The sequence below is a fragment of the Danio rerio genome, chromosome 15 (genome assembly GCF_049306965.1).
Source record: "Danio rerio strain Tuebingen ecotype United States chromosome 15, GRCz12tu, whole genome shotgun sequence".
In the NCBI taxonomy this organism is placed as follows: domain Eukaryota; kingdom Metazoa; phylum Chordata; class Actinopteri; order Cypriniformes; family Danionidae; genus Danio; species Danio rerio.
In genome coordinates this window covers 33,458,135-33,485,699 of record NC_133190.1, presented here as the reverse complement: position 1 = coordinate 33,485,699, position 27,565 = coordinate 33,458,135, and the positions used below count along the sequence as shown (strand labels likewise).

Sequence of the window (27,565 nt, the reverse complement as noted above, 5' to 3'; positions counted from 1 at the left end):
AGTCAGAACAAAGATTTAAATGCTAAAAAGGCTTGCCATAGAGAGTGCTTCTCACTGAACAGCGCAGCAGCGATGACGTAAGCGTGCCGAGGCCCGATATGGTGTGAGTGCGGGCCGTCGGGGGAGACGGGAGGGGGGACAAGCATGCTTTGGCCCGGTTCGAGGCAACTGTACCTAGTGTGAGTACACCCTAATGCAAGTGGTACTCACTGCAGAGCCACTTGGGCAGAGCTGAGCTCCAGCAAGGGGGAGCTTAAGCTCCAGCTCCTCCTTCCTTGCACTTCTTCTACAAGTGATGTCACTGGGTGTTGGGGTTAGGGGTGGGGCGGGTGTACGCATTAAAACAGCTTATAGGAGGTGGATTTGAAGCTCAAACCTCCCCTCATTTGAGCCCAAGTGGCCCTGCAGCCAGCAGTGTCTCCTTTAATGGTCTTATTAGTCACACCTCCTTACATTACTTATGTGGCCGAACACTGTTAACACCAACTACAACAGTAAGCCTGCTACATATAGACTGAAATCGCTCAATGTCCTTAAACATGTTTTTAGGACCGTTTCATGATTTATTGGCCTGAAACAGGTTAAACGACTCTGAGTTTATTCCTTTTTATCTTTGATCGGCAAAATAATCTTGTTTGGTCAGCAGGTGAGCACGTGCTCTTTACCCTGGCAGCAGTTGAAAGTATGTCTCAATATTTTGTCTTCATATTTACACCTGTATTTTAGCATCATCTGCTTGTGAATGGATCAGTGGAAAAACTCCTAAATCCAGGTTTAAATGGAGCACGAAACTAAAAAAAAAATTACTTGACACTGTGGTTGTTCAAATTAATAACAAAAAAAATCCAAGTTAGGTGTATTTGAGTGTAAGAACTTAATGAAGCTCTCCTCATGCAAATGTTTTCACTTTTTTACAGAGTCCTGAAGAGGTTTTTATGGAGATCCGGAAACCTCTAGAGTGGCACTGTAAACAAATGGACCATTTTGTGGGACTCAACTTTGCCTCCAACTTCAATTTTGCATTAGTGGGCCATTTACTTAAAGGTAACTATTAAAATATTAGCAGATCACACTCTGTTAATCTATGTTTGCATGTGAATGCTCCATTTTAAATATTTTCAAATATTTTGGGGGGCTAATTCATTATCTGCTGAAAATAATTACTTATTAATTTTGTGAAAAATATCGATATTTCCATAGTATCATTAATACTGGGATATTTCAAACAATACGACTTTGAATTTGATTAGTATCGATACTGGATTTGCTCTCTCGCACTCTTTTTTCATCAGCAACAGTTGCCGCATGCGCTATTATCAACAAACACCCCCGCAAGTGTGCACACTGCATATTTTAAGTGACAGTCAGACATGCTACATTTTGTTTTATTGTAAAATATATAACCCAACAAACAGTAAAATATTAATCAAATAGCTACACTGGAAGCGAAGCTGTTAAGGAAAATAGTATTTTTAACTAACAACTGCAAACTATAGCTACCTTTTCTTTTCTTTTTTTTCTTTTCTTTTTTCTTTTATTTGATGTCACAAAATAGATTTAAATGTCTGACTGAAAACCTGGGGTTTAAAATCCATGTTGAGTCTGATTATTATGACAGTAGAGTGTTTTTAGTGAGTACATTTGCTGTTTATCATTAAAATTCTTGTTCTCCATGTGTCTTGTTCCTCATGTTTGTATTTTCATGTTGTAGGATACAGACATCCCTCTTCAACAACAGTTGCCAGGACAGTTCGTATCCTGCATACACTCCTGGGCCTGGTGGGAAAACACCGCAGCTGTGACAAGTTTGAGGTGAACACGCAGAGTGTGGCCTATCTGGCAGGTAAGTTAAAACCAACAAAATTTTAAAGGCATAGTTCACACCAGAAAATGAAAATCCTCTTCATTTACTCTTCGCTTGTTCACAGTTTCTTTCTACTGTTGAACACAAAAGAAGATGTTTTGAAGAAAGCTGGAAACCTGTAACCATAGTATTTATTTTCCTGCTATGGATGTCTATGGTTTTCAGCGTTCTTCAAAATATCTTCTTTTGTGTTCAATTAAAGAAAGAAGCTCATGAAGGTTTGGAACCACTTGAGGGGGAGTAAATAGTGAGTACATTTTTATTTTTGGTGTGAACTATCTTCTATTGAAAGGAATAGTTCACACAAAATCCAAATTTACACATTTTTTCACACCCTCAGTAAATTTCTAAAAAAATTTTCTTACTGATAAACACAAAAGATAACCAAGCAGTTGATGGTCCTAAATTCCAGCCAGAGTAGGGAACAAATAATTAATGAGTCAGAAGCTATGTTTCCATTCACCTATTTTTATGCACACAGTGCTTCCCACAGGTTTGACATATACTTGTGGTGGTAGCTGGACTGAAACACCTTTTACCCACAGCACATAAATGGACAATTACATGCAACAAACAAAAAAAGGGATTTTTTTAAACTATATTTTTATTTATTATGACAATGTTATACACCTTTTCTTTTCAATGGGTTAAAGTTATTTTAAAAAGGGTGTTGAAATCACTATTTCTCTCCATTTGCACCCACTGACAGGTAAAATCTTTTCTCTCTCTCTCTCTCACTAAAGTTGCTTTATTAGTACGACTTTTAGTAAAGTACTGCCAAAACATTTTAGATATGTATAAAGGATGTAATATATTAACATCATGAATTAATAAAATACAGCAAATGAGAAATAAATAACAGAAAAAGAAATAAAAATATACATTTTTGCTTAAAATGATAATATTTATTTGAATAAAAAGTGTAGATTATTTAAATAAGGCAAATTAGTTGATTAGCAAATTCTAATGGTGTACAAATACTTTGCAGCCAGCATATTTTGTTCTCCGAGTATATAGTAAAGTTTATCTGCATCATTTAATGAATGATTAATCATGTAATTTGTTTTCATGCTGGTGTGTGTGCGCAGTCAGCTACGAAAAGGTAATGTAAAAACACATGCAAATAGCATCAACTTTAGAAAGCGAAAGTAAACCCACCATTTTTGGAGATTCAGAAACTACAACCAGACACGTTTTGGCACAAAAGGTGCAGCACTATAGGTCTGAAAAGCACGTGAGATTGTATGTGTGAGTGTTGACGGTTCTCGCGCGCACACAGAATCAGCAGTAGGAAACGTGCAGAGCGAGCAAACATTTTCCACTGGTTAATTGATTGCGAATGTTTGGGCGGATACAAAAAAATTTAAAGGGATGCTATGAATTCATGTGTCACTAGGGTTGGGTCAATAGAAAATACACACTGAGGCCATGTTTTCACTAATACGTCTCAGTTTAAAAATGGCATTTTAGAACGAAAACAATCCATGTCCACACTGGCGCTTCACCTAGCATTCATGAAAAGCCCTTCCACACTTCACCATTGAAAACGCACATCACATGTCCACACAAACACACACACACACACACACACACTCTGTCATGCGCTGCAGCGTATGCGCTCGTCTGAGCTTCAGCAGTCAGCGTGTGCTTTAAGCACAAAACCCCAGAGAGCAGTGCATGTAGGACAGTTTATAAGGATGTACCGCTGGATCACGTCTCACTATAGTTGTTAAACGTGATATTTAATTCATCTTGTCTCTATCTAGCGACTTTTGAATCTATCAGGTAACGTGTCACAGCGTCAGTACACTGCTTCAGTCTTTCGCTTTCATGCGTGTACTTTTTGAAATTTTAGCGAAAACTTCAGATACTGTTGGTTGGTTGCTTTTGGTAGTGCACCTGTTTTGCCAACCAAGTTTGTTGATGCTATATAACGACACAGATCACTCTGCCTGTTCATGCCAGAGTCCCGCGAAAAAAAGTGATTGACAGGTGGTAATTTGTGTAACTTATCTTTATTTATTTATAACTTGGTTATGGGTAAAACAAAAACCATGCTGGTCAGGTAGTTGAAACAGTAGGCAACACATAATTAATTTACGTAATGAAATAATTAATTAGTTGCCGCCTACGACGACGATAACATCCTCCATCATGATGTTTCGCATTAGACATCGTACGATGTCAAATTAGTCAACATCGCCCAACCCTATGTGTCACCACCAAATATACCTAGGTGGCCGTTAATATACCTGGCCGGTCCACCCAAGTAAAGTCTATGTGTGCGAAGCACTGGCAACATTTTGGAATATCACTTTAAAAAATGCTTATATGTGCATATACATTAGTGTATACATTTTGAAAATGTGCATAAAGAAACGTATACTTATATCACGTATCTGATAAAAACAAAATATGCATAAGCTTCAATGGAAACGCATTTGTCCACAAATGTTTTATGTAATATTCCAGTTTTACGCATTAGTCTAATTCACATCTTTCAAAGGGAAACTATTAACGGTTTGGTTGCCAACATTTTTCAAAATATCTTCTAGAGGGTGACTAAAAGATAATAGAATTGAAATTTACATTTTAAGCAGACATTCTAATCCTGTTATGATTTCAGTTTTTGTCCTAATTTGATCATACTTTAGTTTGTCACAACTCATGCTGTTAACTACTGGCTTATTACCTACCTATTATTAAGATATTACCTGTTTATTACTAGTTACAAAGTATGATCTTATTCTGCATCCCAGATCCTACCCAAAAACCAAACCCATCTTCTACTTTACTAATTATTATTATAGAGCTAATTGGTAGTTTATTAGGCTAGTAGTGTTTGTTAATAGTTAATGTTTTGAATTGTGACCTAAAATAGTGTGTTATCTTTCATTTTCATTGCAAAATCTAAAGAACGTTTCTGTTACAGCTTTGCTCACAGTGTCAGAGGAAGTTAGGAGCCGCTGCAGTTTAAAGCACAGGAAATCATTGCTGCTTTCAGAAGTTACAATGGAGAACTTCCCCATGGACACATACACCGTTTACGACACTGAACCCGGGTGCAGGTATGAAGTTTTTCCACTTTATTTTTTTCTCCATTCACTTGTATTTCCAACTATATCCTATTGTTTATTTGAATGGCTTTTTTGTTTTTGTTGATTATCACACTTATTTTTTAATGTGTCAGGCTACTGCGTGAAAACCAGCCTTGGGCTTCTCCGAAAGTGTCAGAGCGCAGTCTTGCACCTCCGTACTCCACAATAGGGCAGACCAGCCTTCGTCCACGCAAATCCATGAGTGTAGACATGGGCCAGCCGTCTCAGGCCAATGCGAAGAAACTACTGGGTATTAGCGGTCTGATGACTTTGTTCTCTAAAAGTGGATATTTTAAAATGCTGTAGCTTTAATTTGGCTTCGTACTTATGATTTGTTTTGGGGATTTTTGTCTTTATTCTAGGCACTAGAAAGAGTTTCGATCACTTAATATCAGAATCCAAAGCCCCAAAAAGACCAGACATGGAGTCGGGCATCACCACACCTCCAAAGATGAGGCGGGTTTCTGAAAATGACTATGAGATCGGTGAGTACTTATTGATTAGATGTGTGGTGCAACATTCCAGTGCTGAGGTTGGGTTTTAGAAGTAAACACACCTTCATTTTCTCCATAAAGAAATAGTTTATTTTAATTAATACATTTTTAAAGAAAAACCTGTTGTGAACTTTGAGGTTGTTAATTAGTTTGTTGAACGCACTTTTAAAACACGTGAGTTTAATAAATTTGAATTCATGCCTTAAAGGGGACCTATCATGCCTCTTTTTAGAAGATGTAAAATAAATCTGTAATGTCTCTTAAGTGTATGTGAAGTTTCAGCCCAAAATACCACACGCATACTGTTTTTATAACTCATTGAAGCTGCCCCCTTTGATGCTTTGGTCAAAATTTTACTGTTTTGGTTACTGTCGCTTTAAATTTAAATGAGATTGTAGCAGGGTGGAGCTACAAACTTGTATGCATCAGCATAGCAGCAGATTATCATGTTATCTCTGTGTAAGACTGAACATGTCAAAAGAAGCTGCAGTGTTCAGTTGTGCAGTTTAAAACTCCACATTTATTATGCCTGTTAGTCAATGACATTATCTTCAGCAGGTGAACAGCAGTTTCCCAAATTACTAAATATGTTCATCTGGAGCCGCTTCATTGTAAATAAACCGTTGAAACAGTCAGTAATATGTATTATTATTATTATTATTATTTACAAAGGACAGAATATATATTATACATTAGAAAAATCAAATAAATTAGCAAACAGTTTAGCCTATTCAAATAAATAGCTATTATAACCAAATTTAATCAAATCATCAAATATCATTAACGTTTTCTTCACTGTATAGTTTAAACATTCTGATCAAAGGAGATGAATGGATCTATTTAGATTTTCGTTTGATTACATTAAATAACAGTGCTGTCACTTTAAAAATGCACAGATCTATACTTGGTTGCTTTTTCTTAACTTTATATGCTCATTTAAGTCGAAATTTGTCTTGTTTAAAAGAAAACCCACCAAGATCGAAATGTTTAGATGTTAATATTATTGCCATGTGTAAATGTCTGTTCAAACACGCTCCCAAAACAAAGAGTGTCCACTTTCGCTCCGCTTTAAATCGCGTGCACAGAATCTGTTTGGTAAACAGCGTCTATTTATCAGCATGCACCACTACATGAACTGACTGTTTTGAGGATTGCATAGGGGCATTGGCACACGTAGTGGAAAGGAGGGAAATCCCACCATTTTTATATTTATTTCAAAGTGTTTTCTTGTCTAAATCAAATGAAAGCACACAACAGACTCTCATTTAAGAGCAGGGGGCGTCCCCTTGTGGATCGGTGGTATGGGTTGCATATAGGGAGGATCGACTCTTTAATGTTTTTTGTCACGCTTTATAGACAGATTGAAAATACGGGAGAAATACTTTTACAGGATGATAGCGGGATAGCATTGTAAAATACGGGAGAATCCCGGGAAAATAGGAGGGTTGAAAGGTATGGTGATTATAAAAAAAAATAACATTTTTACTTGTGTAGCAACAGTGTTTGAATATAGCCAGTCTCTACAAGTGTCTTTAAATCAAAGGTTGCTAAATGTATTATTATTATTTTTTTTTTTTTATTTTTTTACTTTACCTCCTTCCATAAAGCACAAGTAGTAGTTCTTTCTATCAAGGCCATTAACAAATCTTGCACCTTTGTCCTTTTGTCTGAATTTCATACACTTTTTTTTTTGCTTCAAAGCAAAGTTTGTTAAACATTAACCTTGTGGCTGATTGGTTTGGTTCATTGCTGATAATATTGAAGCTAAAATAAAAAAAAGGTGAAAAAATAATTTTATAGCCAGTGGTGTTGAAAAAGTGAATGAGTGAAAACCTGACACTTCTTTTTCATTCCAGAAACTCAGCGAATAGCCAACTCTCATTTACGCAAAGTGTCTGTGTCTGAATCCAATGTCCTCCTGGACGAGAACGTACTTACGGACCCCAAGATCCAGACGTTGCTCCTCACTGTACTGGTTTGTAACATACTTGTGCTTTAAATCCCCCTGCGCATGACCTTTTAGTCTATATTGAATAAACTGTATATTACATGTTTAATGTAGAGCTGAAAAAATTGAGAGATCATTTAGTTTCTTCTACAATGCCAATTTTATACTGTATGTACTGTTATATTACAAACTATTGTTTTTAATTGCAGGCAACACTGGTGAAGTACACTACAGACGAGTTTCATCAGCGGATCTTGTATGAGTATTTGGCTGAGGCCAGTGTGGTCTTCCCCAAGGTCTTTCCAGTTGTGTGAGTGTCTGCCATATTATAGATACCAACACCTTATTCTGTTGAGAACCATTAAACTTTCATAGGTTTCCTTCCTAAAAACATGTATTAGGCCTGTAGTTTGACATTCTTTCTGCCTGTGTCATTTTTATCTTAGGCACAACCTGCTGGACTCCAAGTTAAGCACCGTCCTTTCCATGTGCCAGGACCCGAACCTTCTGAACCCCGTCCATGGCATCATTCAGAACGTGGTCTATCATGAGGAGTCTCCCCCTCAGTACCAGCCGTCCTGCTTGCAGAGTAAAGCCGATCTCTCCTGTTACTTATTAACTTTAACATTTATAAGCAGAAACTTCCTTAAAGCTGCAGTTTGTAAAAGAAAATGATCCAAAATCTATGTTTGAGCACGTACACAACCAGCAGCCAGTGTTTAATACTACTGTACCTTAGCCTGAGTCACAACAGTAAACTTGTAATGATGTTGTTTGTTTCACTTGTAGGTTTTGACAGGAAATATCAGCTAGCCATAATTAGTTCATGTGTTGTTACTTTAAGTCTGTATACATAAAAAAAGACTCTAGTAGGCTATATCACATGCAGAGCTGCCAGGTTGCAGATCATTTATAGCCATGACGGTGTTTGATGGTAATGAAATGCATGTTAGTTATTTATTATTGGGTCAAAACTGTTGATTAGATTAGGATATAGTTCAATAAAGTCTTTTCACTTTAACATGCTTTAATTATTTTAATCATTTTATTAAATAGTTTAGAAAGTATATTGTTTTTAATATTAAAATTAATACTTTACCTCTATTTAATAATTGTCATTTACTTTTAAATAATATTCTTAATATATGATTAAATGTTAAGCCTCAGATTTATATTATATTATATTTTATTATATTAATTTATATTATATTAATTTACATTACATTATTTTAAATTATTTTACATTATATTATTTTACATTACATTATATTATATTAAATATTTTATATTACATTATTTTATTTTATATTATATTATTTTATATGATATTACTTCAAAAGTTCTAAGACATAGAATCTGTGAATTCGTTGTTGTTATATTTACACACACAACTGAAGATTTCAGACAGCAATGGCGAAAAAGTGTATTACTCTCCCTCATGTCTTTCCAATCCCATGAGACCTCATCAAAAATAATCGGAACACAAATTAAGATGTTTTGGATTAAATCTTAGAGCTCTTTGACCCACCATAAACGACAACAGTTCCAAGATATTAAAGTCAAGAACAGGAACCAAAAGTGTTTTACCAAAACATCTAGTGTCCAAAAAAAGTGTAAATGTTCACCCTGCTCTTTTGTGGAAGAGAAAACAAAGGCAGACAAAGTTGGTTTTACACTTTTTTTGGGGTGGACAAATTTGTTCTTGTGTTTCATATGATAACAGTTGAACCACTGAAGTCACATGGAATGTTTTGACAATGTTTTTATTTTGAAGATCTTTGAGCCATTGTGGCCTATGGAGGATCAGAGAGCTTTTTGGTTACATCTAAAGTATGTTCATTTGTATTCTGAAGGTGGAAACAGGTCTCAGTATTTAGAATGACATGATGGTGAACTATTAATACCAGATTTTTATGCTTGGGTAAACTAAAGGCCAGCTTTGGCCTTTTTAGTTTTTGTTTTTACTTGCAGAAAACAGCTTTTTCCCCCTCCAAATATTTACTTAAACTGCATAATTCATACGTATAATTGTTGAAAAATGATTTTAATTAAAATGCTTATCTTGTTAGTGTTACTTAAATAACACATCTGACTGTATTTTGTTTTGTTTTTCTCATTATTTTTTCATCTCTCTCTCTCTCTTTCTCTCTCTCTCTCTCTCTCTCTCTCTCTCACACACAGGCTTTGGTTTCAATGGTCTTTGGAGGTTTGCCGGGCCGTTCTCTAAGGTATGATTAACTGTTCACATAAACACTTTTTATTTTCCAGCGGAGTGCAGTGAAGAAATTGTGTGCTGCTGACTTTCTGCAGCCTTCTAGATTTATTGAGCAAAACGGCTTCTCCAAACTTCTCCTGTGCCCATCCGGTGTGTCCAGCCTTTTACTCTCCCACACTACTGCTCTGCACTTTAAGGCGGTGTAAATGACTGGAATGTATTGCTTATGGATCTGAGTGAAAAGATGTGTTTGCCCTCTTTCATGGCTCAGCAAAATGATTTGTTGTCTTGAGTTTACAAACCAGTAATTCAGGTTTTTACTCACCTAGCAATATTTTCATTTTATCATGTCATTCGAGTTATGTAATTATGAAATTGATAATTCAGTTTATTTATTTGTGAAATGTCAACTTTTCTTTTTATTTAAGTTTTTTTTAGCCTTGTTAGTATAGTAGTTCAGATTTTTATTAAAGGTGACATATTTTGATTGTGGTGATGTATTTACATTTTTATTAAAAAAAATCTTTTAATTATGTTATTTATTAAATATATTTATATTTTCATTTAATGTTAAGTTTTCTTAACCCATTTTGTTTTTGCTAGAGTTGTCAGAACACTAGTTTAAGATACAGTTACATAAGTCTTTTCACACTGTTATGCTAAAAATATTTCAATTACTGTGTTAATTTAAAGTTAAAGTTGTAATTTAAAGGTAAATTACACTATTATATTTCAGTAAAGTATTTATTTTAATATAAAAAACACAATTTTAAATTTATTTTTTTTAAAAATTATACTTTATTAATATGTAATATAATTGTGTAGTTTACCTGAATAATATATACTTTAATAATATATCATTAAATGTTAAGCCTCAGATTTGCCCACACCAGATATTATTATTTTTATAATATATTAATTTATATCATATTATTTTTTATATTATATTCATTTATATGATATGATATTATATTATATTATATTATATTATATTATATTCATTTTGAACATAACATGATCCTTTGTGTTTTTTTTTTACACAAAACAAAACAGTTTTTAATATACAATCAAATATGTTAATTATGCATTATGTATATTAGCTGGAAAATTATACCTGTTTGATCATGTTTTTAATACCGTCTGACTTTTTATCAAGGATGTAAAATATTTAGTACATTTTCCTCCAATATTTTGGTCAATTTATAAAACTCTAGTGCTAGTTAATGCCATGTGGCCCAAAGATTCCTTACACTGGACCCGGATATCCTTATAGTTCAACTCTGACATTCAAATGTGTGTAATGTTGACATAATAAAGAAGGAGAATAAAGGTTAAAGAGAACAAGTGCTGTATTACATTTCTAAGTACACAAACTTGATCACAATGACAAAATGATCCCTCAGAAATAAATGTGCCCACTTGTAGAGGCTTAAATACGCTCAATTACCATAATATTAATCACATCTGCTTTTACTCTCTCTAACAGCAAACCCAAATTCCAGACTACGCCGAGCTGGTGGTTAAATTTTTGGATGCTTTGATTGACACGTATCTCCCGGGCATTGAGGAGGAAGGAGGAGAAGAGTCACTGCGGACCCCGACCTCGCCATATCCACCAACCGTCCAGAGCCAGCTGAGCATCACAGCCAATCTCAACCTGTCCAACTCCATGACATCACTTGCCACATCACAGCACTCCCCAGGTCAGTGCTCACATCTCTATCACACACACACACACACACATACATGCATACATACATACACAACTTGTCAAATACATGTAAAAGAAGCCTATTCTGCTCACCAAGGCTTTGTTTGTATGATCAAATGTTTCTGCTTTCAATTGATTAATCACGATTAATCGCATGCAAAATAAAAGTATGTATTTGCCTAATGTGTGTACTTACTGAGCATAAATATTGTGGATATATAAAAAAATACAAAACAAAAATATTTACATTGAAATTTATATTAGTGTTGGGCAAAGATTAATTGCGATTAATTTTATCCAAAACACAAGTTTGTTTTTGCATAATGTGTGTACTACTGACTGTGTGTAAATATGTGTGTGTGTGTATATATGAAATAAAAAACCAAAATATTTACGTATATATATATATATATATATATATATATATATATATATATATATATATATATATATATATATATATATATATATATATTCTTAGATAAATATATATTCTTAGATAAATAAATACATGTTCTTTGTTTCCATCAAAAAATTAGTTTCCACAAATCTATGAAGCAGGAGTAAAATCTATAATAATAATTATAAGAATCATTAAAAGCCTATTCTGCTCATCAAGTCTTTTTATATGATAAAAAATAACAATACAAATTGTAAAATATTATTGTATATTAATTACTATTAAAATAACTGTTTTAGTGTGTTTGGGTGTTTCCCAGTGATGGGTTGTGGCTGGAAGGGCATCCACTGCAAAAAACATAAGTTGACGGTTCATGCCGCTGTGGCGACCCTGGATTGGTAAAGGGACTAAGCCGAAAAGAAAATGAATGAATGAATCAATAACGGTTTTCTTATTATTATTTATTCTTGTGATTTCAATGTGAATTTTATGCATTATTATTCTAATAATTATTGTAACTAGATTACAGAGTGAAAGTAAAGACATTTATAATGAACGACACACACTGATAAATAATGTTATGAGAGCTGTTTTTAACATGAAGTTATGATTGAATTGCCTCTTGTTACAGTTATGAAAAAGTTTGATAACAAGCAGGAAATGTTCGTGGGCCAATGACATCACCAAATTGAAAAGGTTAATAATGTTTTGTTTATGATTGTAAATTATGTATTAAATTTTATCTACTAATCTGGCCGTAAGTATAGCTAGGGCAGCTGATATGGTTTTAAATCATACATAAACAAACAAACATAGTTTATCCAATTAGAACAGCACATTATAATGGAATCTGAAAGCTTTAAATCATGTTCATTAAAAAATAAATAAAAAAATGTTAGTTTGTGTGAACTGGAAGTTGCTGAGACTTTGATTTCAGTATGGTGACACGCACTACCATCTAAAATTGAATATTGAGTGGGGGGGTGGGGCTTTTTTTTTTGCACATCACTCTAAAGCAAGAGTGTTGTGGCTGAAACCATCAAACTGATGTCAACGGAGAAGAACCACTACTACAAACGCGTAAGCAATTGATCTTACTTTGAAGATTACCAAAAAACTTTTTTTGTTTGTATATTAACTTTCACGGAATAATTGTTCACCTAAATATTAACAATGTGCTCTATCAAAATAAATATAGTAAATTTTGATTTCACATGAAGTTAAAACTGTAACAATAGAACAATAAAACTGTAACAAAAAGTTCATCTTTTTACAGTATTTTTGATCACATAAGTGCAGCTGTAGTGCGCAAAACAGGCTTCTTTTAAAAACTTGAACAAACCGTTCCAATCCCAGGTGGTGTTAAACACATCTAGACACAAACTAGAGTCAGTAGTGGCTCGCTTCATTTCACAATCACACTCCTACTGAGCTACTCACACAAACATTATTACACCAGTAATGATAGCTCTAATGTGCGACAAACACTAGCAGTAAACAAAATAACAAAGTAACAGACAGTAAGCATTGCATTTATGGTTGTCAGTGCTTTTTTTATCTGCTTTCACATCTCGATTAGTGTTGCAGTTCACAATCTTTTCAGCTTTGCTAGGTGTGCAAGACTAGAGCATTCAGGGCTTTGACATTGGTTTGTTTGTGCATTTTGACACCTTTGCTTTGCGTTTGTATCTTCATTAACCTCACTGCATTCTGTCTCCTTTTCATTGGGAATGTGCTGTTGGTTCAGAGGGCCCTATAGTTTATAGACGGTCCCCAACTCTCTCCCATCCACGAACTACAGAGGAGGTGCCACCGAAAACAGCTGGTACAAACCTAAACTATAGAGCCGTGTGGGGCAATTAATGTCCAGTTCTATAGTTTGCCAACTGTGGTAACTTATTTAAGTGCCTATTTCTTTTCTTTACTTTACTTCAGTGGTGGCAGCGTGATACTATTCAGTTTTGAAATTGGCTATATAATACAAGTATTTGTATATGGGTAGTTGACAAATTTTAGAAGAAAAATATAAGGGGTCACTAACTTTTATCAATTCTTTGTTTATTGAATTTTTCAGTAAAAATGTTCTATGGTTTGACAGCAAAGAAAATAAAATATTACAACAAATAAAATAAAAATGATATATAAATTATAAATAAATAAATTACTAATAGATTGACAGCAATTTATCTGAAAATACGCATTGAACACGTCACTTTTTTTCTCAGAAAACATATTTCTAAATTTGTCCGGATGTTGGTAACAACCAAAGAAATCCATATATGCAAAAAGAAGTAAATTTGCTAAATAAGTTATGCGTAATAAAATGAAATGACACGGAAAAAATATTGAACACATGAAGAAAGGGAGGTGTAGAAGGGCAGTGAAAGCCCAGACAGCAGCTGAAATCTCTCAGTATTATTCAGCAACCCTCTGCCCTTCATCAGTGTAAATTAATCAGCTGCTTTAGTCCAACATCTACATTACCAGGATGATAAAGATGAAACCAGGGTGGACATTTCAGCAAGACAATGATCTAAAACACTCAATAGATTTGATATACGAGACCCACAGAAGCATCAAGATTTTTACACTCTGTTGACGTTTGTGTAAATACTCACACCTGAGCAATTTATGTGACTTCATTCTGCACACGAGAGGCATCTTAAAGCTGCCATCACCAAAAAAGCCTTTTATATAAAGTATTAAATATGTTTCAGTAGTTCAGTACTTTCTCCTTGTGTCATTCCATCGTTATTATACATAACTGTTTTCCCAGTTTTTTTTTTTTTTTTTTTTGTATTGTTTGGGTTTTTACTAAAATCTGGTTCAATTCCATGTCAACAGCTAATTTAAAAATATTATTCCCAGAAAAAAAAACATGACATGTTAAATACTTATTTTCCCCGCTGTACTGTATCTTCATGAAGTGCTAATTTTTTTTCCAATGAAATTATGCTTAATATTTGTTTTTCTCTAGGGCTTGTTGGACTTTTTTTTTTTATAAATTTAGGCGTCACACCAAAGGACAACAAAACTGAATTTTAAAGTGGTTTCAAAAAACCTAAGTTTTCAATCAGAATTAGAATATATTAGTGTATAGCATCAAACCAGAGGACATTGTTTTCAGTTAAAAAATGTATCAAGTTCCTGTGTTTTTAGAAATATATGGACGAAAGAAATTATTTGCTAAAATAGCTACTTCTAAAATAAAAAAGCCCGAGGTATTTATTAATAATTTTACAATTTTGTTTGAGCTATAATTTATTGAACTATGCTTAAGACGATCACAACATATGCTGTAAATAATATCTGTTAATTAACTGTTTCCATATTTAGTGTTTTACGTCTATTTACGGTTGTAAATTTCATAATGAGAGCTTGATCTCTGCTCTGTCTACTTTTGATGTTGAAAATTCAACTCTACAGTTTAACAAAGTGAGTTTTTTTTTGACATTTTAGTAGCTTGAAATAACAATGTATAAGAACCTCTCTCTCTCTCTCTCTCTCTCTCTCTCTCTCTCTCTCTCTCTCTCTCTCTCTATATATATATATATATATATATATATATATATATATATATATATAAATGAATTTGTAAATAACAGAAAATGTACATAAAATAAAGTTTTTTTGCAGCATAAAATACAACATCAACCCAGACTACATATCACTTGTAACTGTTAAAAATGTTCATGAAAGTCACTTTTTCCAACTTTTCAAGGTTAAAATTTGTCTTATAATGTGATTCAAAAGCATAAATAATACAAAATAAATAAAAACATGAGTCACAAAATATGGAAAACTTCATTTACGGATATTTTTTACAGTGTAGGACAGTTTTGTGATTTGGTTCAAATGTAATAAAACAGCGTTTTTTTTTTATAACAAGAAGTCAATGGAAGACAAAGAAATTTTTATCCATTTACTGCATTTTACATGCTGACAATACTAATATTAATATTAATCTTTGTCATGTGTGACTGAAAATGCAACGTCATGTCAACAACCCATATGCATAAACTGTAGTCAACATTTGAAGTGGCTTAGTAACTTTCATCAAAGTGGTCCTAACTCAATTCCTGGAGGGCTCTGCATAGAGCTGCATAGACCATGGCTCCAACTCACACCTGTTTAAAAGTCTCTACACTGTAATTCCCAAAAAGTTAAGGTTACTCAAACCATTTAAGGAAACAAAGCAATTTGAGCACAGTATACCCCAATAAATGAATCGAACTCAAACCAACTGTGTACTGTAAAACTCAATATGTTTAGGCAACTCAAACCCTTTGAGGAAACCGATTGCTACAAACCATTTGAGTTAAAAAACTTATCTATATGAGTACAGTGAACTTACTCTATGTAAGTTAAAGTAATGAGGTATTAAATTAACACTGAGTTAAAAACTATTTCCAAATGAGTAGAATTAACTTTCAATATATTTTGAGTTAACTACACTCATTTCATTTAATAAAGTTGACTGTTGGGTTGTACAGTGTAGTAGTCTTGAACACCTGATTAGTTGGATCAGCTGTGTTTGATTAGGGTTGGAGCAAAGCTGCAGCCCTTTAGCATTCAAGTTTAAGGGTGCTTTCACACCTACACTTTTGTTTCGGAACGTATCTCGTTTGCCCAGTTAGCGTGGTTCGATTGGCATATGTGAACAGGGCAATCGCACTCTGTTCCGCGTCAAAGTAATCGCTCCGAGATCGCTTGAATGAGGTGGTCTCGGCTCGATTGAAACGAACCCTGGAGCGGTTCGATTGCAGTGAGAAAGCGATCCGATCCGAGCGCGGTTATATCACAGTGTTTTATGGATATGTAATAGGCTTACGGCTATATGAAAAGAGAATTATGAGTAGGGTGGGAAGTTTCGCGAGTCTCTGGATGCCCGCAAACGAGTGATGATCTCCCGGTAATCTCGCATCTCTCTCCCAGTACTCAAATAGGCATCGTCGCGCACCCTTCTCACCCCTCCCTACCGTGTCTCTCCTCAGACACGTCACGCGCGCGCACCCTGTCAATCACCACCAAACCACCACCTCTCCTGACAGCTGAGCGGGACGCTGCAAAATAAACCCTGACACTCTGACCAATTTAAGGAGAGTTTACTCGCACGTGACATGTTTTAGCTCTTTTGGTGCGATTAGAAGCTTTGCAGTGTGAAAGCGAACCGCTCCAAGAGCAAAGAGCAACAATGTAACAATTTTAATCTCTGTTTCGGAACAACTGAATCGATTCACAGGTGTGAAAGCACCCTAAGACCTATGTCCTAAACCAGAGATACCCAAACTAGGGCCTGGTAACCTTTGATTTGGCCCGCCATCCCATCTGAGAGGACAGGGTGAATTTGGGGGAGGGTTGGGGTTATATCCTTTTAATACACGTTGTCATTTCTAATTTAACATAACCTTTCACTGTTAGTTTTATTTTTAAGCAACAAAACTTAACTGTTGTAAATGAATCCAATTTAAAAATAATGAATAAATAAAAATTGAACAGACTGTTGCTTAATGGATAGACCACAATTCAGAAGTCCTCAGTAAGCGAATCAAGGCAAAGGCAGGTGCAGCTTGACTAGTGTATTAAGCATTAAACTAAAATGGATTTCTTGCGTTTTCATTATAATAGGTTTGTTATAATATGAAAGTATATATACAGTAAAATTCATTAGTTAATAATCTTTTCTATTTATTCTGTAGGAAATCACCATGGCAATATTGTAATACAGTTTGATATTTACCTCTGTCGAGCTTGGTTTTTGGCCCTTTATAGGAAAAAGTTTGGGCACCCCTGTCCTAAACTATTAAATGAAACCCCTTCTTGTGATAAATGTACTGATCCACTTCTAATGTTGACTACTGTATTTGTAACAGAGGATCCAGCGAGCACTTATTAGCAAATGTCTAAATCGCATTCTTTCTCACTAATTTCTCCTTTTTGATCTGCATTTTGAGCTAATCTCAGCCAGCGCTTAGCTTCACTGTTCAGCAGACTGTTCTGCTTTTTGTTGGTGGTTAAGAGTAAATCAGTTTGACATATCTGTAAGCTGCCATTTTTATTTTTGATTTCTGTTTCTTCCATTCATCTGTCCTTTCTGTCTTCTTTTGAGTTGTGAATGTGTCACTCATGTCTTTTTTTTTTTCTTTTCTACTCTCTCTGTGCGAAGCCTGTCTGCCTTGCTCTAAGTCGGCTGTATTCCCACCTCACCTCGTCCTGCCAGGTACTCATCCACCTCTGCTGTGTGAAAGTAGCAGTTGTTGGCATTGGCCCGAGTGTTTGAATTGTAAATCTGCTGCTGTCAGATCAAAGAAAGCAAGAGGGGCTACTATAACAGATAGTGTGAAGAGAGAGCACAAGGGCCTGGTATTAAGCAAACACTTACATACAGTACATAGCCAGGGGACAGGACATTAGCAGGTTTAATAGCACTTTAAAAGCTTTTCACACTTGAAATTGTTAGCCCGGTGTCTATTTACCCCTTGGTTAATGTAATTCTGTGCTCTTATACACAGTATATGATATGACACATTTTGGATAGTCTTTTTTTTGTGAAAATTCATATATACTAAAATAAAGTGTATATTAGGACTGCACGATATTGGAAAAAATCTGAAACTGTGATATTTTGTTTCTCTGCGATATACACTACCTGATAAAAGTCTTGTTGCCGATACAAGTTTTAGGAAAAACAAATAATAACTTGACTTCTAGTTGATCATTTAGCGTCAGAAGTGGCCTCTAGATTACGCCAAAATAAAATATGATCATGCCTTGATTTTTAATTATTTAATTTGAACAGTAATGTCTGACTTTGTTTAGACAAAAGTCTTGTCATTTAACAGAAATAATGTACAGTATAGAATATAAAGTCATGGTGCAGTGGAAAAAGAATTAATATTGTGTATGACTCCTATGAGCTTGAAGGACTGCACCCATACATCTCTGCAATGACTCCAATAACTTATTAATAAAGTCATCTGGAATGACAAAGAAAGCGTTCCTGCAGGACTCTCAGAGTTCATCAAGATTCTTTGGATTCATCTTCAATGCTTCCATCTTACCCCAGACATGCTAAATAATGTTCATGTCTGGTGGCTGGGCTGGCCTATCCTGGAGCACCTTGACCTTCTTTGCTTTCAGGAACTTTGATGTGAAGGTTGAAATATGAGTGGGAGCGCTATCCTGCTGAGGAATTTGCCCTCTCCTGTGGTTTGTAAAGTAATGGGCAGCACAAAAGTCATGATATCTCAGTCTGGTGATGTTGATATATGTTGGAGATCTCTCGCACGCCCCCATGCTGAATGTAATCCCAAACCATGGTTTTTTCTTCACCAAACTTGATTGATTTTTGTAAGAATCTTGGTCCATGCAGGTTCTAATAGATCTTCTGCAGTATTTGTGATTTTTAGCTGATGACCTTCTGCCACTTTTCCCAAATGATCAACTAGAAGTCAAGTTATTATTTGTTGCTTTTAAAACTGGGATTGAAAAGACTTTTGTCAGGTAGTGTACATTGCAAAATGAATACAATTTCACCAGACAGCTTGAATAGCTCTATTTAGAAAGAAAGAAATAAGGTATGCATCATGTATATAAAATAATAAACAAATTGCAAGCAAATACTATAAAAACAAAGCAACAAATACAGTGTAATAAACAGCACTTTGTTTTTTTTCCATAGTCAAGCAATATTCAGGTACAGTAATTGAATAATGAAATGTAAAATAAGACTGTGTAATCTTCATTGTAATAATTGAGTAAATTTATTGTTCACTTAACGTACAAACTTACCTTTTTATGTGCCTGAATGCTTTAAACTCTCGTAAAATGCCTTTAAAACACATGCAAATAATAAAGCTTCACTCTGTTATAGTTATACTTTGCAATGACACCACAAATCTTATGTATTCTCAACTGTTGTGATAATCAACTATAATTCAGACTCAACATTGCATATCCGATGTGAGTATTGCGGGGACACACATGGCATCTGCTGAAACGATATATGTGCAGCCCTAGTATACAGTTTATTTATGTATGCATATACAGTTAAATCCATAAATATTGGGAAATCAACACAATTTTAACATTTGTCTTTATACACCAACACAATAGATTTGAAATTAAATGAACAAGACATGCTTTAACTGCAGACTGTCAGCTTTAATTTCAGGGTATTTACATCCAAATCATGTTGAACGTGTAGGAATTGGCTTAGGGAACAGCTTGAAAGCCAGTTGTCCGATTACTATTGGACCCTTAACAAGTGGGAGGCACATATGCAAACTGTTGTTTTTCCTACACCGTTCATGTGATTTGGATGTAAATACCCTCAAATAAAGCTGAAAGTCTGCAATTGAAGGGTCTTTTTTGTTTTATTTAAAATCCATTGTGTTAGTGTACAGTATAGAGCCAAAAATGTTAGAATTGTCTTGATGTCCCAATAAGTATGGACCTAACTGTACACATCCCAACACACATCTATCTATATAAAATTATTTTTAGTTTTTGTTTTATTACTGTATTACTACATTGTAATAAGCCTTTTTTCTTATGATAATTATATATATTTAAAAAGATATCTATAATACAAAATACATATTTGTCTAATTATCTAAATTCGATGTATTTTATCTTTTAAATGTTTACATTCACATTAAAATTCATTTAAAATAGGTTTATGACTGTTGTTTGATGTGGAACCCCAACTGAGATGCTAAACAAAATATGATAAAGATAAAGTAGAGCAAGCCTTATAAATGACTAATGTGAAATTTTAAAAAACAAATCATGAATATAATGTTAAACACAGTGCGAGAAGCCTTTTATAATGTCTATATTAAACCTGTGAGAAGAGTAATGCTGATACAGAACTTCTAAAAACGTCTCACGCTCCATCATAAACACTCACATGATCCCTGATTGATATTGTTGTACATTGAGACACCTACTGTTCAACATGTGTATTTACAGCTCCACGTCAAAGCATATCTGTGAAACCTGACCTGCTGTTTTAGTTAATGTCTGAAAGTATTATTTTACATTTGATAATCCTAATTTAACTATTTCAATAGTTTGAAGTAAGATATAAGGCTGTGATTCAGTGGTTACATAACATCTCTCTCCTCCAGGCATCGACAAGGAGAACGTTGAGATTTCTCCCACCTCGAGTCTGTCCACCAGTGGGCGAATGCGGCACGGCTCAGCAAGCCAGGTGCAGAAGCAGCGCAGCGCAGGCAGCTTCAAACGGCCAAGCATCAAAAAGATCGTCTGAGAAGATCTACTCCGTGGCCATGGCTCGTTCTGCTTTCCACCGTCCAGTTTAACAAGGTTCCTGCATCGAAGAACCGCTTGAGTGTTTGTTTGTTTTTATACCAGTTGAAGCTTGCCACACACTTTGCCTAAATGAACTCTTTTCGGAGAACACACTGACCTCTCCGTGTTGCACTCAACTTGGGGACTGACCACATTGAAATGCTCAAATCTGTCCAGTTGAGGCGTCCACTCTTTGTTTTTTTGCACAAACTTGAGATTCTGTCTGAAAGAAACACAAGATCTAATCAACCACTACAGTAAAAACAGATGACCAACCGTGTGGAGATGACTCGGCCGTTTTCCATTTCGTCCAGGCCTGTCCTTTGTTTTGTTTTTTCCTGATATCCACAGGCTTGAAATCTGGATCCAGGAAAGATTATGTGTGTACTATAATGTTGATGATAATAACGATCACATGTTTTGGGTTCTTACTTTATCCATTGTGTGCCTTTGTCAGGGTTTTCAGCTGTGTATAGTTTGTAAAATAGGCAAGACCTTGCTAAGGAAGGGAAAACAGGTACTAATTATGAAAAACAAACGTGTCGCGGCTTTAACATTTACCATATTGTCTGCTGCAGTGTAAACAGTACAACGTAAACATCAGATATGAGAATATCATATTGCGGCATCCAAGTATTTATTCTGTAAATGTAAGTTATCCTTTCAGACATCACATGAAGGTTTGCTTTGCGATCGTTGTTTATCATCAGTCGTTAAATAAAAAAACGATTCTGGAAGAGCAGCGCATGAGTAGATACCCACATAGTATTTTCCCAAAATGCACAAATCAACAACAAATTGGCATTAATATTCATGTATAACTGTGGTGCAATATGTTTTTGTTTTTTAAATCGAACACTATGTGCGTGTACAAATTGCACACGATTAAAGTGTGCGATCAGGAAATGTCCGCGCACACTTTAACTTTCCCCTGTTTCCGTCTCATCAACAGCTCACATATGGCACAGAAATCCCAATCCAACCACGCGCTGACATAGTAACATTGCACCAAAGACTAGTTTGCAATATTAAGAGGGGAAACTGTTGTAAACTCCATTTTGTATGTTTTTTTGTTTTTGTATCTGTCTTGTCAGTGCTGTATGCCTTAAAGTAATTATTTCTTCCATACAGTTCTCATTAGCTTTGGCGTTCTCACCTAATCAGTATATTGTAGAATTGAAGACAGTTGTGCCATTTAAAAGGGATAGTTCACCCAGAAATTAAAATATGATGTTCATTTATTCACTCTCCAGTCACCTAAGGTGTAGGTGACACCTTTGTGTTCTCCATTAAAACATTATAGAAGTTTTAGTTGAAATTGTCGTCTTTTGTGATTTAAAGTATGCAAGTCAATAGCTAAAAGGTGAAATTAAGTTCGATTAATACCCAAGGCTCCTAATGATACATTGAGGTCTCATATTAAGGCAAGAACCTGGAAACTGTATAACATTATTAAGACCTCAATGTATTGATGCCTGTATGTGTTTTTGTTTTGACTCATAAATTGCTGTTGACATGCATTTTATGAATCAACAAAGCTAAAAATCCTCTTTACTGTTCTACTGAATGGGAAAACAACATTTCCTACATCCTTGATAACCTGAGGGTGATTAAATAAAAAGCTAATCTTCATTTTTGGGTGAACTGTACTTTTAAGATGCTGTTGTGTATTAAACACAGTGGCTGTCAAAATTGAAGTGGGCGATTTTTGTGTGCAATATGTTTCCTGCATTATCGTTCTCATTATTATGTCGATCCACAAATCGTAGAGGAGGAAATGGTAGTGTACCTTGCAACAAACACAAATGACATGACTTATCGACTCTCTTTGAAATGCTTATTAAAGGGAAACTTGTAAAGAAGGGTACAGGCCAAATGTTTGAGGATGAAGTATTTATGCATTATTTTAATTTGATGTTTTCATCCAAATACACAAGGATCATGTTTCATACTTAAAATTGGGACCAAATCAATGTCATTGTTTTTTTTTTTCATTTGTAGATTTGTTTTACCATTAAACTATTCATAAACATTCGTCCATACAGTGAAACATCGTCCCAACAGAAGATTTCAGATCTCAGTGTTTTGTTACGATCAAAAATGAAACTTGAAATGTTTATTCCTGCTTTACATGTCGTACTGGCATCAATCTGTGTTAAATTGAGTTTTTAATAACGAATTTAAAATATGAAGGAACATAAATGACCCAATTGTGTGGTTTTGTTTTGCATCCATTGCTCTGAATAACCAGAATATTACTTTTGAATCTTAGGAATTGCATTGCTACCAATCTAAAACTGACCTTATATTGATAGACAACAATAACGAAGGCACAGTCTTGACTGCCACAGCTGTGGTTTGACACGACATGTCCCTAAAGCCTTTTAAATCACATATGTAATTAAACCGTCTCATGTATTCATCATAAACAGACTAAAAAGTGGTTTATTTTATATAATTGAAGATGCGTGTTCGTCGGATGCATTTGCCACATTTTTAATTGCATTGGTCATCTGTATACAATGTATCTGTCACCTGTAAATATGTTTGTGTAAAATTGGAAGGTATATAAATACAAGTGTAAATATATGTGATATTGTATTACTTGCTTTTTTGTAAAGCGGTTAGTTGCTGTACATGTATAACATGGCAATTTAATTATACCAGTGTTCGTAATAAAAGTTTCCCTCAACCCTGTTATTATGCCGTTCAGTCAATTTTATTATCCATGATTTTTAACGACAAAGAAATGTGTTGAATTAATGGAAAGTTACCTGCATCACTTATTCGTCATGTCATAGAATTTCCACAGCAACCTGTGTGAATAAAAAAAGGTTTGTATTGATCAAGTTGAGAAAATTGTACTATAATCTTACAGCTGGTGGAATAAGATGATGATTAAAGGAACTATTCTGTTGTTTGAAAACATTCTAACAAATCAAAACTGATTTTTACACTTCCACTATCTTTTAAACTTAATGCAGGGTGGTTTTTTTAGCTGTCAAGTCCCTCTTCCACAATTTAAGGCCGTCTAAAGGTATACATCAAAATAGAAAGCCTTAAATTGCATTAGAAAAGTTTCATCTGTTTTCAAATACAAATATATATTCATTTTAAAGAGATGGTTCTCCCAAAAATTTAAAATTTCATCGTTTACTCACCCATGTTCAGTTTTTTCTTCTGATGAACACAAGACCATATATTGAAAAATGTTGGAAACCTGTAACCATTGACTTAGTAGTATATTGTTTGCTTTCCCTGCTATGGAAGTCAATGGTTTTTAACATTCTTCAAAATATCTTATGTGCTGAACAGAATAAAGAAACTCATTGATATGGAACAAGTGAGTATGACTAAAGAAAAAATTCCTCAATGTATCATTATTCCTCAATGTATCATTATTCCTTTATATACTGACTTGAGATTGAAAATTAAACATCTTGTTTTCTGAACTTAATTGTTGATTATTAAAATAAGAAAAAACTGTCAGTGGGGTATAGATATGTATTTTTCCATTTAAATTAAGATTTTTCTTAAACTATTGGAACATGTTTTTATTTCAATCCCTTTCAAAGATAGCAAGGCTTCTGACGTTTTGCTTTCCAAGTTAATGTACCTTTAATTAATAATCTTTGGAGGTTTAAACTGGAAAACATCACCTTTCTTTGGTGTGATCAAATGTTAGTCTGCAGTAAATGTTCTTACCATATTCTACACTACCTGACAAAAGTCTTGTCACCTATTCAAGTTTTAGGAACAACAAATAATATCTTGACTAACTTCTAGTTGATCATATGGTATAGTGAGGGGCTTATATGAAAGACAGGCCTCTAGATTACACTTATTTACTAAAATAAAACATGATCATGCCTTGATTTCTAGTTATCTTATTAGGACAGGAAAGTCTTGACTTTGCATAGACAAAAGTCTTGTCACTAAACAGAAATAATGTACACTATAGAATATAAAGCCATGGTGCAGTGGAAAAATAATGAATATTGTGTATGATTCCCATGAGTTCGAAGGACTGCATCCATACATCTCTGCAATGATTTAAATAACTTATTAATAAAGTTATCTGGAATGACAAAGAAAGTGTTCTTGCAGGACTCTCAGAGTTCATCAAAATTCTCTGGATTCATCTTTAATGCCTCTTCCTTTATTTTACCCCAGACATGCTCAATACTGTTCATGTGTGGTGACTAGGCTGGCCAATCCTGGAGCACTTTGAGCTTCTTTGCTTTCAGGAACTTTAATGTGGAGGCTGAAGTATGAGTGGGAGTGCTATCCTGCTGAAGAATTTTCCCTCTCCTGTGGTTTGTAATGTAATGGGCAGCACAAATGTCTTGATATCTCAGGCTGTTGATGTTGCCATCCACTCAGGAGAGCTCTTGCATGCTCGCATACTGAATGTAACCCCAAACCATGATTTTTCCTTCACCAAACTTGACTGATTTCTGTGAGAATCTTGAGTCTATGCGGGTTCCAATAGGTCTTCTGCAGTATTTGTGAGGATTGGGATGCAGTTTAACAGATGTTTCATCTGAAAAAATATATCTTCTGCCACTTTTGCAAATGATCAACGAGAAGTCAAGTTATTATTTGTTGTTCTTACAACTGGGATTGACCACAAGACTTTTGTCAGGTAGTGTAGTGTTGGGAACTAGTCAGGCTTAAACTTTAAGCTGTATTTTATGTCAAATAAAATATAGGTTATATGAACTACAAATTTCAGAGTGCATTTAACACATTGTTCTACCTTCAGATCATTACATTTAGACTTGCTCCATGGCAAATAGAGCCGACAATGATTAAAATGGTTTTGCAATATTTATATCCTGAATGTATAGAAAAAAACAAAATGACACAGCAAAGTCTGTTGAATTTGCTAAAAAAATTATGAAATAGTTATTATAAACAAACTTTATTAATCAATCAATTGTTAATCATCAAATAAATTATAAATAAAAAGTTTGGAAGCTAAAACATCTTTTAAAGGGGTGTTTATAAGATGCAAAGCAATATGTGCTCATGTTTCACTTGAAGGAAATCTCGTTATTTTTTTTTATATATCTCACTTTGATTATACACAGCTACTCAGCTAACATGAAAACGACTGTCAAATTTCCTAGTTCCTCTGAAAGGCCCGTCCTTAAGTGACTCTGATTGGTCATCGTTATACAGTAATATGTTGTGATTGGCGAATCGGCTCCACGTCACGCCCATAAAAGCACGCGCTTTTCTGCTATGTAAACCTCAGTCAACCTCCTGCCTGCTCTCTAAAATAAAATCTGACAAGTGTCTGTAACAAATGAAAATGGGGTGCGGCACCTTTAATAGCGTTTGCGTCTATGTGTGTGTGAACTTTCTGAAACAAGCGCATGTGGACTTTCTTTTTCTCTGATGCTCGGATTAAGTTATTTTCTGTAATATATTGTGACAGAAGAATAAAGCGCAAGATGTGGGATGCTACCTATTTGAGCCTGGATTTATTTTTATGCCGCTAGCACTGTATTTTTTTAACTCAACGCGTAACATGACGGCTTTCACGTGTATCCAGAATAGGCAGGTGTAAGTAATATGAATCATCCACATATCTTTTGCGACTTAATTATCTGAGATGTGTAACGCATGGAAAAGCTGCCTGAAGACAATCAGTGCAGCCAGTCGCGTGCGCACACACATAATAGACACGAACGTGCTGGTGGAGTGTGTGTGTTTACAGCAGTTTGACTGATAAATATGAGTTTGTAGCTAAATTGTTTGCCCGCAAAGCAGCATTACCCATTGTTTACATCGTTGCTACAGCATACTGTAAACGCTAGACACTGTACATGTCATGATCAATTTTAACTAATAAAAACACTTACTGGACGTACCTGACAGCTTCGGCTTTGAGGAGATTTTAGCCGAATCCAGCACTGAACTGGAAGATATTCTGGAGCTGTTTTGTCAAATCATGCTTGCTGTGTATTTTATAATTCTCTGGAACATAATTTATATTGAACTGTAAGCACTTCTGTGTTTGTGTTGTGTCCTTTGGAAGCCTAAATACAGAAACGGACAAAGCTCTGTGGAAATAGCAGCATTTAAACGCATTTTTGGCTTAATCTCTGCTCTGTTATAACGCCTCTGGCCACGGGCCTTACCTGCTCAGTTTGGATGTGCAGTAATGAACTTTTGTGATCTCACAGGGGGCAGAAGTATTTTTTGTAGTCCCCAAAATTCGTTCATTGTAGGCTTTGCTAAGCTAACTATGTAAAACCCAAGTCTCCCTTTGCATTGAACTTAAAACTTTTTACATACAGAGATGTTGTTTATGTTCACACAGCTACATTACACATCAACTAAAGTTTAAAATATGATATCATAGTGGACCACTAAGTTACTTTAAAAGAACCCAAAACTTTTGACTTTGGAATATGTTGATAATGAATTGTGAAAGTGATATTTCACAAGTTAAATAATCCATTTAGATAACATCCAACAAAATAACTGACAATAAAATAACATATCCTTA

At 34.7% G+C, this 27,565-nt stretch overlaps 2 protein-coding genes across 38 annotated transcripts in view; one reads left to right on the top strand and one right to left on the bottom strand.

Annotated features, from left to right (window-relative positions):
• nf1a (neurofibromin 1a) overlaps nucleotides 1-23,745 on the top strand; it is a 123,031-nt gene extending 99,286 nt beyond the window's left edge. For 4 of the 36 annotated variants that reach the window (XR_012390931.1, XR_012390928.1, XR_012390924.1 and 1 more), the window contains 13 exons: nucleotides 918-1,044; nucleotides 1,712-1,843; nucleotides 4,797-4,932; nucleotides 5,055-5,212; nucleotides 5,325-5,447; nucleotides 7,313-7,431; nucleotides 7,614-7,714; nucleotides 7,851-7,993; nucleotides 9,586-9,632; nucleotides 11,106-11,322; nucleotides 13,478-13,621; nucleotides 17,897-17,950; nucleotides 20,862-23,745. Coding sequence is in view for 22 of the 36 variants with exons in the window: in XM_073923816.1 (XP_073779917.1) it covers nucleotides 918-1,044; nucleotides 1,712-1,843; nucleotides 4,797-4,932; nucleotides 5,055-5,221; nucleotides 5,325-5,447; nucleotides 7,313-7,431; nucleotides 7,614-7,714; nucleotides 7,851-7,993; nucleotides 9,586-9,632; nucleotides 11,106-11,322; nucleotides 13,478-13,555; nucleotides 17,897-17,950; nucleotides 20,862-21,004 (1,587 nt within the window). In the remaining 14 variants the exon portion in view is untranslated. Of the gene's footprint in view, nucleotides 1-917; nucleotides 1,045-1,711; nucleotides 1,844-4,796; nucleotides 4,933-5,054; nucleotides 5,222-5,324; nucleotides 5,448-7,312; nucleotides 7,432-7,613; nucleotides 7,715-7,850; nucleotides 7,994-9,585; nucleotides 9,633-11,105; nucleotides 11,323-12,361; nucleotides 12,427-13,477; nucleotides 13,622-17,896; nucleotides 17,951-20,861 lie in introns of all 36 variants that reach the window. The other 32 variants (XR_012390929.1, XR_012390925.1, XR_012390921.1 and 29 more) reach the window with 11 other exon arrangements.
• Nucleotides 1-27,565, bottom strand: part of or40a1 (odorant receptor, family 40, subfamily A, member 1) — a 617,996-nt gene that overhangs the window by 461,248 nt on the left and 129,183 nt on the right. The window lies entirely within an intron of this gene.